At 42.8% G+C, this 13773-nt stretch overlaps 1 protein-coding gene across 1 annotated transcript in view; it reads right to left on the bottom strand.

Moving 5' to 3' along the window:
- LOC148027221 (uncharacterized) overlaps nt 1–10688 on the bottom strand; it is a 52156-nt gene extending 41468 nt beyond the window's left edge. The window contains exon 1 of the mRNA XM_087690405.1: nt 9904–10688. Coding sequence (XP_087546531.1) covers nt 9904–10688 — 785 coding nt within the window. The remainder of the gene's footprint in view (nt 1–9903) is intronic.
- Nucleotides 10689–13773: the final 3085 nt, after the last annotated feature.

Raw genomic sequence — 13773 nt, 5'->3', positions numbered from 1 at the left:
AATACTATATTATGTATACATCAATGATCACACAACTGTCATAGGAGTCAGGACTCAAGAGTTAGGAGTGGAATCTGCCAATTTGGATTCAATCATCAATGATACGCCATACATCATAATCATCATCATCATCAGAGCGCTCATCAAGATAGTCTGAAGATGACTTCTCAACATCGGATAATGAGACACTCTCATACTCATCCTCACTGATGAGATTACCATCATCATCAAATAACGGCTCCCTAGGCAATGGCTGTGTAACTATACGCAAGGGAGGAATCTCATCATCAAGCATGGGATGAGAGCTACTAGCGCCCCGCCTCACATATGTCTGCAAACCACTCAAACCACCCCTCATTGATCTCGAAGGGCGCCAAATTACTATGCCCTTGCTAGCAACTGCTACAACTCGAACTCGAACTCCTTGCCTACAAGCATAGTAACTACGAGTGCTATCAGCTCTCTATAGAGTTCCGCAAAGATCTTCTCCACATCAACCTCCAAGTGTACACTCAGAAGAGTATCGCCCGTCAACTTAAATGTATCAACATTCACCTACACAGTACACATAACTTGACATAAGATTATAAATACTAAATTGTTAACTTGTGTGAAATTGAACAATGAAAACAACAAATTTAAACTTGACTTAACAAAAATGATAAGTGTTTACTTGCTTTAGACTGCCCATGGTCATCATGGCCTTCATCATGTACAAGTTAGTATGGCAATAGACTAGCCACTCTAACTGTCATGAGCTAAGCCAATTGCGAATCTTTGTGTGAATAAGAGAATGGGCACTCCAATTTCTCTTACATGTACTCGAAGAGCAATCCTAAGCAAGGACTCTCATGGCCAAGGGCTTGTTGTGCTAAGAAATGCACTTAGTCACTTAAACAGCCCCAAAACATGCTTATTTTAGGCTTATTTTAGCCAAAACCCTAAAATGGGGAGCGGATTGAGAGATTAAGTGAGAGAGGATCTAGAACCCTAATTTTCTATAAATTGGTAGCCAACCCTCCACTCTTCTCTCAATCTCATTTTTGCAGATCTCAGGTGTTTCAGCTTGCTGCCCACATCCTATTCACGGAGGATATCTCAACCGAAGCTGTCAATTGTTGTCTCCATCAGTTGGCCCCTGATTTCCAACCCTCTTCACGCAGTTTGGAGCTGATTTCAGTCAAGGGACTGCTGTTCCTGTGCAGACCTGCTGCAGTACAGCCTGCCACATCATCACAGTCTTACTGCCTACGTTTTCAGTCTTTCTCTCTCCTGTAGACTGTCTTGCCTGCGTTTTTTATCTTTCTCTCACCTACTGCCTACGTTTTTTGTCTTTCTCTCTCCTGCAGACTGAACTATCTGCATTTTTAGTCTTTCTCTCTCTTCACTGCTATCTGCATCAGATCCAACTTCTCATTGCTGCATTTGCCGGTGTTTGACATCCAGAGGCTGCCTTGCTGCAATTCGAGATATGTTCGAAGTACGATACACTCTCCAGCTCATTACCCCTGCCTTGATCCTTCAGATACAGGAGTTCGAGGTTCAATATTCATTCGCTGCATAGAGTGATTGCTGCATGAGCATCGTATTATTCAGTAGTTAAATCGCTTCATTTATTCACTGTGTTCATTGTCTCTGAGTTACCCTAACCCTAACTCTATTCTTTTATCAATCTGTGCTTTGTCGTATATTTTCTGTTTATGTTTCTGTGTTAGGGTATTTCTTAACATGGTATCAATGCCTAGTACTCTCTAAGAAACCTAGGCCTTTGATCTGAAAGCTCTACACAAGAGGCAAGAACAACAGTAGGTTCAAATGACTTTAAACACAACAACACCGATTCAGTCTCCAAGACCTACTATGCCGAGAACCGAGCAAGAGTAGGCTAATCAGCTTGCTCCACAAAGTTTCGACATGGTGGATGACACTTCTGATTACGTGGAAGAACAGCTAGACAAGCTGACCTCTGAAGAATATAAACTGATCATAGCTTATAGACGAAAGAAGATTGAGGAGCTCGATCAAAGGATTGCCCTTCAAGAAAATCTCCTAAATGAAGGTATGCATGAATTTCTCTTCAGATTTTGTGCGTAAGTCTGATGATGTTGCAGGGCCGTCGAGACCTCCATCAAGGATGGGTCCCCCTATTGGAAAACAAGACCCGGAGTATGTTCCTTTATTTCATCCGCTTCCATCTACTCCAATGCAAGGTACGTTAGATTCATCTTTTGTGCCTTCTTCTTTTACTTCTTCTGCTTTGCAATATTCTGGTAAAGATCACGTGGAAGAAAGAGTACAGTCTATTGACTACGGAAAAGGTCCTCTTGAGGACCAGTTCTTATATATTAACACATGTCGTGGGGATTATAAGAAAAAGCCAACTTTTCAGTCTACTTCACAAAATCAGAATGAATTTGGTATTCCTTTTTCTTCATTGCATGGTGCATCATCATCTTTACATTTTCATTTCCAATCATTAAATGATAAAAATAAACAAAATGCATCTGTACCTCATACACCTCATTTTCAAAACCCACCCATCCCACCACATTTATCTGTTGTTTCTCCACTTCCATTCACACCATTCACTTTTCCATTTCAGACACCTTATGTCGCACTGCATATCACACCGGGGGGTTATGGAAATATAGGCACATCCTTTAGGACCTCATCCTTACCTCTGCTGGGTGGTGTTCCACCTACTTCACACACAATATCGGAATCATTGCAACCTGGGTATTCCACCCAGTCTCTCTCGAGTGTGGATCAGTTGACTCCACAATTTGCCTCCATGGCTTTCCCTAGTGGACCTTCTAGTCATACTGTTATGCCCCAGCCTCACTTTGGATAGGGCTTCCGTATCCCAGTGCCTTCACATATACCGGCACCTTATGGAAACATTCATGTTCCAGTGCCTTCACTTCAATCGGCACTCATTGGACACTCACAACAACCTACTTCTGCCCACCCATCTTTTCCCCCTCTTGCTTCTTCTTATCAGACATATCCACCTCTACCATCTTACCCTTCACAATCTTATCCCCCACATCCATCTTACCCTACCTACTCGACACATCATGGTTCTAGCTCGTCTTCTACCAAGCATGCATTTAATGACAAGACTCGTTTTAACGAGTCAAACTTTACTACTTCGTCGAACTTGATGAGACTCCCAGAACCTATGGGATCTTGTGCAGGGGTTGAAATCCCAACCCAATCCCACACTTGTTCCATACGAGGTTGTCCGCTCATGGAAGGCTAGGAATGTCTCCGCTATTGTCGAGCTGATGCAGGGCTTAATGCCTCTCCCTAGGAAATACTTCAATTTTGTGGGAGGCATAATTTCAAAACCTACCATGCCTATATTCTATGAATTTTAGTGTCAGCTATTGCATTATGCACGGTTTTTCGATCAGTTTCATATGAATTCCTCTTCAAAGGGGGCTCTTATTGCTCATTTTCAGAAAGGGCAACAAGGGAAGGGAAAACAAAACCAAACCTTCATTTAAACTCAAAATAAAAATCAAAATCAAAAAATAAAATCAATCCGGGGAATCACAAGGAACATCCCAATCTCTCGAACCTGGGTGGCAAAATGTACCTAAAAAGAATAGATATTGTCAACATTGTCAAAAGGCTGGCCATTTTGACGACGAGTGTCAATCAAAGATAAGAGGCACAGCACCAAAACCTAAGTCTCAGATCCCCGCCCCTCAGTCAGGCAACCCCCTGCAGGGGAGGGAGGGTGATGGCAAGGGGCGGTTTAAAGGTCAGACTCACACTGCCACCGCACAGCCATCTCAGTCGACAACGTTCTCAACTCCAGAGGACTTGTCTGATTGGTCCACAGAGGCCCACATCGTCTCCATAGAGACATCAGATGCGAGTCTCGTCATATCTGTGAATTGCCTCCCGACGAGGTTACCACAAAGACCCACTCGACATAACCAAGCACTTTAGCTCCTGTTTGGATTGTGGACAATGGAGCTACGCATCACATGACTCCTATCAAGGACATCTTCCGTACCCGAGTCCTTGCAGTCGGGCAGGTCTGCATAGGAAACAACTCCTCGGTCAAGATTCAAGCACAAGGTTGAGTCGCTTTTGCCACTGATAAGGGTTCAGATCTAGCTACGCTGGACAATGTATATTATGTCCCTCGGCTTGGGATGAACTTGTTATTTGTTCAATAGCTTTGCCGGTTGGGGTGAGCGGTTTTCTTTATAGAGACCACAGTCAAGATGCTTGACTGAAACCGGCCTGTTCACTGGGAAGGGCGGTAGTGTACAACCAAAATATATAAATGCTTTCACCCAATTAACAGTCACCCACTTTACCTGAACTTAAAGACAGAATCAAGAAGAAAAACGGGAAGCTAGAATGCTCCTGTTGCCACACAGACACCCTGTTGGCCCCTAAGTTAGGCGCCCCTTGCGGTATTTCTTTATTTTTAAAAAGAGAGAGAGTACAATGGGCTGTCTTTTACCTATTCTGGGTGAAATTTGACAGCATAACAGTACAATTTCTGACCCAAATCAAGTTGACCAAGAGGGAAAACTCTGCCCAAGTCTGAAACTTCTGGTTGGAGTGCAGAATTGACCATTTCAGTCTGCTGTAATTACTGGTTCAGACCTGTTTACAACACATACCGTTCCCTGCATTGTTCTGCCCACTGTAATTACTGGTTCAGACCTGTTCTGAGACCTGTTCTCAGCTCATATTGTTCCCTGCACTGTCCTGCATCATCTGGGCCAAGTGCCCCTTGATTCTGACATCAATTGGGCTCTGAAATAACCTCTGAACAGTCCAGAATCAGAACTGATTTAATGTTGTTTCAGACACTTGCTTGGTGAGGTTACCACCCTCACCTGTTCCTGCTTATGGGCAGCAAACAACTGCTCGTGTTCCTGGAGAAAAGAGGCTCTTGCCTCATGCAAAAACAGCATATTCCACACAGCTGTACCTAAATCAGAAGAAAGGCCCTTAATTCTACAACATAACCATACTGTCAGGGAGAGAGAGAGAGAGTAGGAAGCAAGCTCAGCCTCTTGTGCATCATAGACAAGGTAGACCAGCTCTCAAGAGCTCTCCATCTGCAGCAATCCATCTCCCTTACACAAAAATGAGCCCCCCATGCATTGAAACTCGTTTTTGTGCTGCCCTCTCTCTCTCTTTTGGGAATTTATGCCCAAATTGTGACACATGGCATACATGTAACAATTTTCCTGTTTAAACCTTTCGGTCTAAAATTCTCCATCCTCGGTTCAAAATTTGACCTCGGTACAGACCAGAGGATTAATCCTCGTACAAAAATGAAGATAATGACGCGAACAAATTCTGGGGTCCAAAAATGGTAACTCCCTAAATTTTAGGAGTTGCTTCCATTGCATTCCCACTAGTCTTCTGACCATCTTTGCAGACTATGGCTATATCCAAATCTGTAATGTAGCTTAACTGAAAGTGAATTTCCACTGATGACCCCACATGGACTAATCTCTTGAAGATTTGTCCATCTTCACTTTGGACTAGTCTCTTCCAGGCTAATTCTTCAACACACTTGTCCGTATACACTTTCACAAGTCTCTTCTAGGCTTGTCAATCTACAGTGCCATCAGTCTCTTCCAGACTTATACTGGACCTTAACTGTCCAGTCTTGACTCACTAGGCATTCCTGTCCATTTCACAAACTGGCCATGCAACTCAGGCGTTTAGATTTCAAGAGGGATCCTTCCAAAAAGAAAAACCAAATAAAATATATAATAAAGAAATCAACAAAAAGGTAATAGTTATCACAGTCTTGTGACATTGACTCTCTGACTGGTTTAGTGATTGCTCGCAGTGAGGCACAGCCTAATGGCCTATACCACATGACACTTTCTGACCGAGCCGACGATCGAGGACTCTGTGTTCCATAGCTTCTAGGCCTTAGCCATCTCTCGGGAGCCTACGAACAATGAGTATCTTTAGCATTATCTTGGTTATGACTCACTTTATGAGTTGTCACGCGTGAGCTGGTTGAGGGCCTTCCACACCTGAAGCTCGCTCGAGATGTTTGTAAAGCTTGTCAGCTCGGAAAGCAGCACCGTACCCCATTTCCTCAGTAGTCCTCTCACAGAGCTAAGGCGCCTCTTAGATTGATTCATGTTGATCTTTGTGGCTGACATCCACTGCTGCCTTAAATGGCGCACTGTACTTCTTTTTGATAGTGGATGATCATTCTAGATACTTGTGGGTATACTTCCTCAAGCATAAATCCGATGCTTTCACATACTTTTCTACTTGGGTGCTACTGGTTCATGACTAGACTGGTCGTCATGTCGGTTGCATGAGGAGTGATAGTGGTGGTGAGTTTATCTTCCACGAGGTCTCCGAGTTTCTACAACAGCATGGCATTTCTCGCCAGCTCACCTCTACCAACTCCCCTTCTCACAATGGGGTTGTCGAGCGTAGAAACCGGACAGTCATGGAAATGGCACGCTCTATGCTATTCTCGGTAGAGCTTTCTGAGCGCCTTTAGGTCGAGGCTGTTAGCACTTCGGTAAACATCCTTAACCGGTGGCCGATTGCGGCTCTAATACCATGTGAAGGAAACTGCTAGGGTTTGCACTGAGGACACACAGTGTATGACCATGACAGAAACACAAAGAGACAGACACAGACACAAAGGGCAAAACTCAAACCCTAAACGCAAAACTCAAAAACTCAAACCCTAAACACAAAACTCAAAACTCAAACAAAGAAACTCAAACACAAATAGAAGAAGGGAGAGAGAAAACACAACTCTGAAGTGAACGAATGCTGTAAATGAATGTAAGAGTGTACAATGTGCTCAAGGGCAGAGCAATGTCGGAGTGTGACGTCCACTGAAGATGGATCCCAAGTTTGTGACCACCAGTCGGAGTGTAAGAGTGCTGAATAGTGAATGGCAACAGGCTAGTCACCAAAACGCAGCAGTCTGGAGGCTGGAAACTGGTAAACGTAACAGTGTACCACCGATCGGAGGCTGAAAACTGTGCACAGTTTGCTGTAACCAACAGGCTGAAACAGTGTCTGAGAGTGTTAGGGCTTGCAATGCTGAAAACGCAAGCTAGCTGACCCTAGAAATGATGGACAACAGGCTGAACAGCAATCTGGGACAGTCTGGAGCAATCACCAGTAACTGAGAGCTATCGCCTACAACAATGGACAGGCTAAAGATAATGTGACTGCAGTCGACGATAGCTGGACAGCAGATGGAGGCGGGCTGCAAGCTAGAAACTGGGCACCAACAGCAGCAGAGGGTATGTGGGTTGGTATAACCTACAAACAAGGATGATTGCTGAATGGGGGCAGCCTGTCTATTTATAGATGTGGAAGGGCGCCCCAAAAATTAGGGTTTCCACTAAACTCTCTTGAACCGCTCCCCATTTTAGGGTTTGCATTGAACTCTCTCAAACCACTCCTTGTTTTAGGGTTTTACTTTAAAATAGCATTTTTAGTGTGTTTTGGGACTGTTTAAGAGGCTAATCAGCAAGTAACGCATATTTTAGCTCAACACCAGCAAAACCCTAAAATGGGGAGTGGATCGAGAGAGTTAAGTGGGAGAGGATCTAGAACCCTAATTTTCTATAAATTGGCAACCAGCCCTCCACTCTTCCCTTAATCTCGTTTTTGCAGATTTCAGATGTTTCAGCTTACTGCCCACACCCCGTTCACGGAAGACATCTTAGCCGAAGCTGTCCATTGCTATCTCCATCAGTTGGCACCTGATTTCCAACCCTCTTCACATAGTTTAGAGCTGATTTCAGTCAGGCGATTGCTGTTCCTGTGCATACCTGCTGCCGTACAACCTACCACGTCATCATAATCCTACTGCCTACGTTTTCAGTCTTTCTCTCTCCCGTAGGCTGTCCTGCCTGCGTTTTTAGTCTTTCTCTCACCTACTGCCCACGTTTTTTGTCTTTCTCTCTCCTACAAGCTGTCCTGCCTGCGTTTTTAGTCTTTCTCTCTCCTGCAGGCTGTCTTGCCTACGTTTTTAGTCTTTCTCTCTCCTCACTGCAGTTCTTGAGATACAAGAGTTTGAGATTCAGTATTCATTCACTGCATAGTATATTTGCTGCATGAGCATTGTATTATTTAGTAGTTATATCACTTCATTTATTCATTATATTCATTGTCTCTGAGTTATCCTAACCCTAATTGTATTCTTTTATCAGTCCGTGCTTTGTCGTATAGTTTCTGTTTATGTTTCTGTATTAGGGTATTTCTTAACAGGGCGAAAGAGTCCGCATTGCATATCTAAGATTCTGGCGCCAAAAGAGAGGCTTCACAAGTAACTCTCTTCTCCAACAAGTGGAAGAAGCAAAAGCCATATACTCTCTCTGATCCACATAGCATCCAAGCTCCTCTAGAATTGTGTTGTGGTCATCCACGAGGACCATACGAGTGAGATATATAAGCTAGTCAGAATAGAGCTCTCTATCATCCATGACTGCTAGAGACTTGTAGATTGGATATAATAGTGCTGCAAATCCATGGATGGGCTTATGCATCCATGCTCATCTCTTCTTTGCTATGCCAATGATGCGTACACATTATAACTCCGTGATCACCATGCAAGTCCGTGCCTCCACCAACGTTGCTCTAAAGAAGTGAACAAGAAGGCCCATGGTAAATCCCTCGCAATCACTCATACGTAACACCCTATAAAAGGGAGTCACGGCGATCATGATCCCACGAACTCTTTGCTAGAACTGCTCATCAAGGCACAAGCGTTGCATAACTTTCACCTTCTCTCTCATGCTTATCCCACTCATTCCATAGAGTGGACACCACCGTCTTGCATAGAGCAGACCGCACCTCATAAAGGCGCTCCAATAGCAACCACATATAAGCAAAGCGAGTTGAAGAAGATTGCTTTCTCTTCATCGATCTTCTTCATTCTCATGTCATTGTATGTAACGCCACTCCATCCTTCACATGGGCCCACATTGGCGATGGTTCTCGCCATCTTTCTCCATTGCTCATACTTTAGGACATTAAATGCAAGATTAGACTCAATCACCGTACGTACAATCTCAATGTCCGCTTGTCATTGCCTTTCTCTAAGAAAGATAACCAATCCAAGCATATGACCAGGAGCTTAAGAGAGAGAGAATTACCTCTCCGGTGGCGCATGAGCCTCAATTCTTTACCTTTTGCCAATGCTGGAGCCGGAAGCAAATGTGGAGTTGGCACCACCAACGGTGGAGGCCTCACCCGCATCGATTGACAATACGCCTATATTTAAGGCTTCTCCACGAGTAGACATAGGTGTGGGTACTACTATCAATGCATCACTTCCTCCTCCTCTAGTGAATCCCCTCTCATGTTGGCGAGAAACTCCTTCGCAATGTGTTGAGGGTTCGCCTTACATGCGGCAACTTGGCCCCCCTCTTGGAAAGATGTTGAAGAAGCCGCATCGCACCACTTGTGTAGTGCTTCCCATAATACTTGCATGTCCAATGGTGGGAGGCTAGACTTAACAAAGCATGACTCAAAGGAGTTCCATCTTGGACCTAACTATAAAGAAAAGACAAATGTCTCCTACAAACAATTGATCACACCCAAGGCATATGCTCCATTTGAAAAAAATCTAGCATCCTAAAAATGCATCGGAGAGCAGTTGAACTGGAAAAGTAGGTCAAAACCTCCTCTAAAATTAAAGTTTTGATGGCATGATTTCATGTAGTACGAGGTGGACAAGACCACGTGTATGACCCACCCAAAGGTTCTTTGAAGTTTGGATTGGATCATGGTTCAGCTTAAATGCTACGTATGAATTTCAGATTCGATGGACAGATAACATCCAGAAACACATGAACGATGTTACAAATCAAACGCTATAAAAATCCTGTGATGATTTCCATGTGCAAGAAGAAGTACTTGTGAGGAAGCTGCAGCAGAAACTGCCATGTTGGTCTGAACTCCGGTTCACTGAGAGCAAGACTCTCGACTGTGTATCCCATAGTCTTTGGTGAAATTCCATTAACGGGGAGGCATGCTCTGCAGCCTTTGTAGTTATGCTCTGTACTGTCACATAACTGCTCTGCTACATCCATTGCTGCAACACTCATGGATTGAGCTGCTGCTTCTTCTGCTTCTCCCCCGCCTCCTTCAACGGTATTTCCCTCTTGTCTGATGTTTGTGAAGCTTCGTGTTTTCATTACTAGATTGGCATGGTCTTTCAAAGGGGGATTTCCTAAATTGTTGCAATCCACTCCGGTTCGACTAGATACAGCTCGAGCTTCAGCTAGAAAGGAGGGTTTATGGCAGCAATGGGATGTCGTCCGTGCACCTTGTATGAACTGGCCGGGCTTGAGCACAGGAGCTTGCATTCGTACCCGAGTATCTCTCAAAGATCTTGTTTGGAGATTAATATTGGCTCTGGACTCTGGAGGCTCCCGCGTGACAAATTTTACCCCTCGTTTATTGGAATTAAGTGGGCCTTTATGATCTCGTGCAAGGGGAGGCGGCACGCGATTCGCAAGAGCTTCGCGGCGTGAGATGTTGTCAGTGTTCGTAACGACTCTTCTGTGCCCAGCGATGAGGACAGAAAGGGGAGAAGGGACGGCTTTGATCTTGTGGGTGAGAGAGTGGAGGCATCGTCGCAAAAGTCGAAGTGATCCGCATATGCGTTCTGGTAAGCAATAACATTTAAAGTAGCTCATTTTGAGTAATAGCTACTAGCATTCTTGGCGCGCTTTGCGCGCAAGGAGCGCTATGCCGTGAAGCGAGGTGCGAGGGAATCGCATAGTGGATAATGCTATCACAAAAACATCACATGCTTTACTCTCCTCTACTCACAACCTCACTATTTCTCATCTCATTTACACCTCCCCCCTCTGTATCCACACTCACTCACTCAATCTCTCTCTCTCTCTCTCTCTCTCTCTCTCTCTCTCATGTATAAAAGGTCAAATATGCATTTGCATCAAAGAGTACATATACTCATATATACATGCAATGACCATGCACCAAACTTATAGACTTGTATCTATACTTGCTCTGCACAACAATTAGAAACAACTTGTATCCTTGGATGTTACAATGAGAAATAGCATTCCTACGATGAAACGAACCACAAATAAAAGATATATGAGCCACACCACAAATTTAAGTTTGTCCAAGCATTGCATGCAAACTCTTAGTATTAATAACCCACATAGGTGAAGCAAAGCCCGAAACCAAAGTTTCTTCTAGAGACTTTACCAATAACCTTGCACTACAATTTCAAGTATCAACAAACCACAAAGTATCACTCCTTGATTGTGCCTATGCATCTACATCTAAATGTTACAAAAAAATTTACAGTTCCCATAGGGTCTAACCAAAACGAAGCTTTCTTTTCTTTGAGAAATAATTGGGAAATTTTCCACTCTCCAATATAGCATGGCTAGGCGAAGCAAGTCTGATTGCCACTCTTCGTCTTGTTGATGGTACAGGGGACATAATAGTATTTCCACTCTCCAATATAGCATGGCCAGGCGAAGCAAGTCCGATCGCCACTCTTCGTCTTGTTGATGGTACAGGGGACTTAACATTAAATCAACAATACCTGCTATGTGCAATAGCTAGAAGTAGTTCTACATGATCATTCGATGTTACAATCAGAAATAACATTGCTACGCTGAAATGAACCACAAAGTGTAAGCATATCCAAGCATCAAATACAGATAGGTGAAGCAAAGTCCAAAACCAAATCTTGCTCCAGAGCCGAAAACTTTGTACCATAAATCCAAGTATCAGCAAACCACGAAGTACCACTTCTTGATTACACCTATGATAAATAGATATAGATACATCTACATCCAAACGCTACAAAGATGTTGAAACTTTCTATCAGGCCTAACCAAAATGAAGCTTTCTTTTCTTTGAGGAATCACTGGGAGAAATCCCATTCTCCAACACAGCATGCTCAGGAGAAGCAAGTCCCATTGCCACTCTTCGTCCCAGTGATGGTACAGGGGACATGATAGTCTTTCCTCTCTTTCTTGCACCTAAATTTTTAAAAGCTCACAACATAAACATGAACACATCCAATAATTGACAAAGATCACTTAACAGTGGAATAACAATACCTGGCTTAATACTTGCAAACCACTTGGCAGGCATTGTCACAGCTTGATGTAGCGTCACAAAACAACTGAGGTCCTTAAATTCATATGCCGGCCACCCCCTCGGTATTCTATCAGTGTGAGATCGCCGAAACCTCTTGTCTTGCTCAGCTTCACCCATATGCACTCGAAAGCACTGAGTATACCCACAATACACCACCCCAATAAAGACTGGAAGTAAATGGAGCCATGCACTCTAAAGGTATAAGAATTTCCCACAACAGACAAAAGCTCATCAACATTGGCACCAAGCGACACAAATGCAGGAGCACTATTATGCTCATATATTAATTTTAAATACTCTGCTTTTAGGATGCATACCATGCAACTAATCATGCAATAGTTGTGGTGGATATTGCAACAGTGGTAACATTACTTTTCCATTTCGACGACAATGTTTACCAAACAAAACTGACCCCTGCACTTGAGCCTCACATCTCCACAATTTAGCCAAACATCGCTCACACATCTCAGAAAGACTCCCCATGGAATGCATAATCGGGTCTTGAAATAGTAATATTGTAATTGCAAGATGAATATCCATTGCAGGCAAAGCATGTAAAATGGAGCAAAAACCCCCATTTCGAGCACTAAAGGTTGGAGCATTATTGACACGTGACTCATTAATCACAGCATCTCCTAGGTTTTGGTGATTTTCAGCATCACAATTATAATCATTAGCAAACTGCTACTCAACTAAACTGTGAAGTCCCTCACGAATCAAGCTATCATGATTTAGAGCCCCTCCTTGCAAAACGTTCCGGCACTCAACTATAGTAGAACACATCTCTTTATACCCCCTCCGGTCATGTCTTGCCATTTGAGCCCTAAGCCTAGCAATCTGTCGTTGTCTATATCGTGTAGAGTTAAGTCTATGCCTATGAATACGCAACACATAATCCCTGCTAGTTCTCTGATTATTTAATCCCATATTGTTTGGATTCTCACAAAGCCTGCACATCAAGAGAAAACATGCATTCTTTCAAGCAGAGACTTGATTGGGATTAGTATTTCCAAAAAGACTTAAAAGTAGAATCAATCTAAAATCACATAATCGAAAAATAGTATGACAATTTAAATCAGCACAATCCTCCTACGTGCAAGGAACAATAGCAGTCAAAATTAGAATCATCATATATTTTTATATATTATATACAATTAGATATATCTAACCCAAAGATTTAAAAAAAAACTATATCCAACCGGTGTGTGATCCCCCAACCTATAACTCAAACCCAAACATCACTCTTCAACATGAATGCACAATAAACTATAAAATGTTAGGATTCTTAAATCAATGAACTTTTCTCTGTACATTGCAAGACACAATAAGTATTTCTATGGATCAAACCTCAAGAAAGATGCAATATATATATACTTAAAAATATAAATGTATTTAATATTTACAAACTCTTGAAAAGAGAAAGAATACACAATCTTATTCCAATCCATAGCAAGTACCTAGACATTGAAACGTATTTTATAGAGAATATTACTCTTTGATACGTACTACATTGCAAGACATAATAATTATATCTATAAATAAACTATAGATCAATGTTTACAAACTCTTTAAAAGAGAGAAGAATGCATCACCCCCAATAAATTGAACCAAACACGAGAGAGAGAGAGAGAGAGA

This window comes from Lygodium microphyllum, chromosome 13, assembly GCF_053477565.2.
Source record: "Lygodium microphyllum isolate KBCC chromosome 13, Lygodium_microphyllum_v1.1.10, whole genome shotgun sequence".
In the NCBI taxonomy this organism is placed as follows: domain Eukaryota; kingdom Viridiplantae; phylum Streptophyta; class Polypodiopsida; order Schizaeales; family Lygodiaceae; genus Lygodium; species Lygodium microphyllum.
This window is presented reverse-complemented; position numbering and strand designations above follow the sequence as displayed.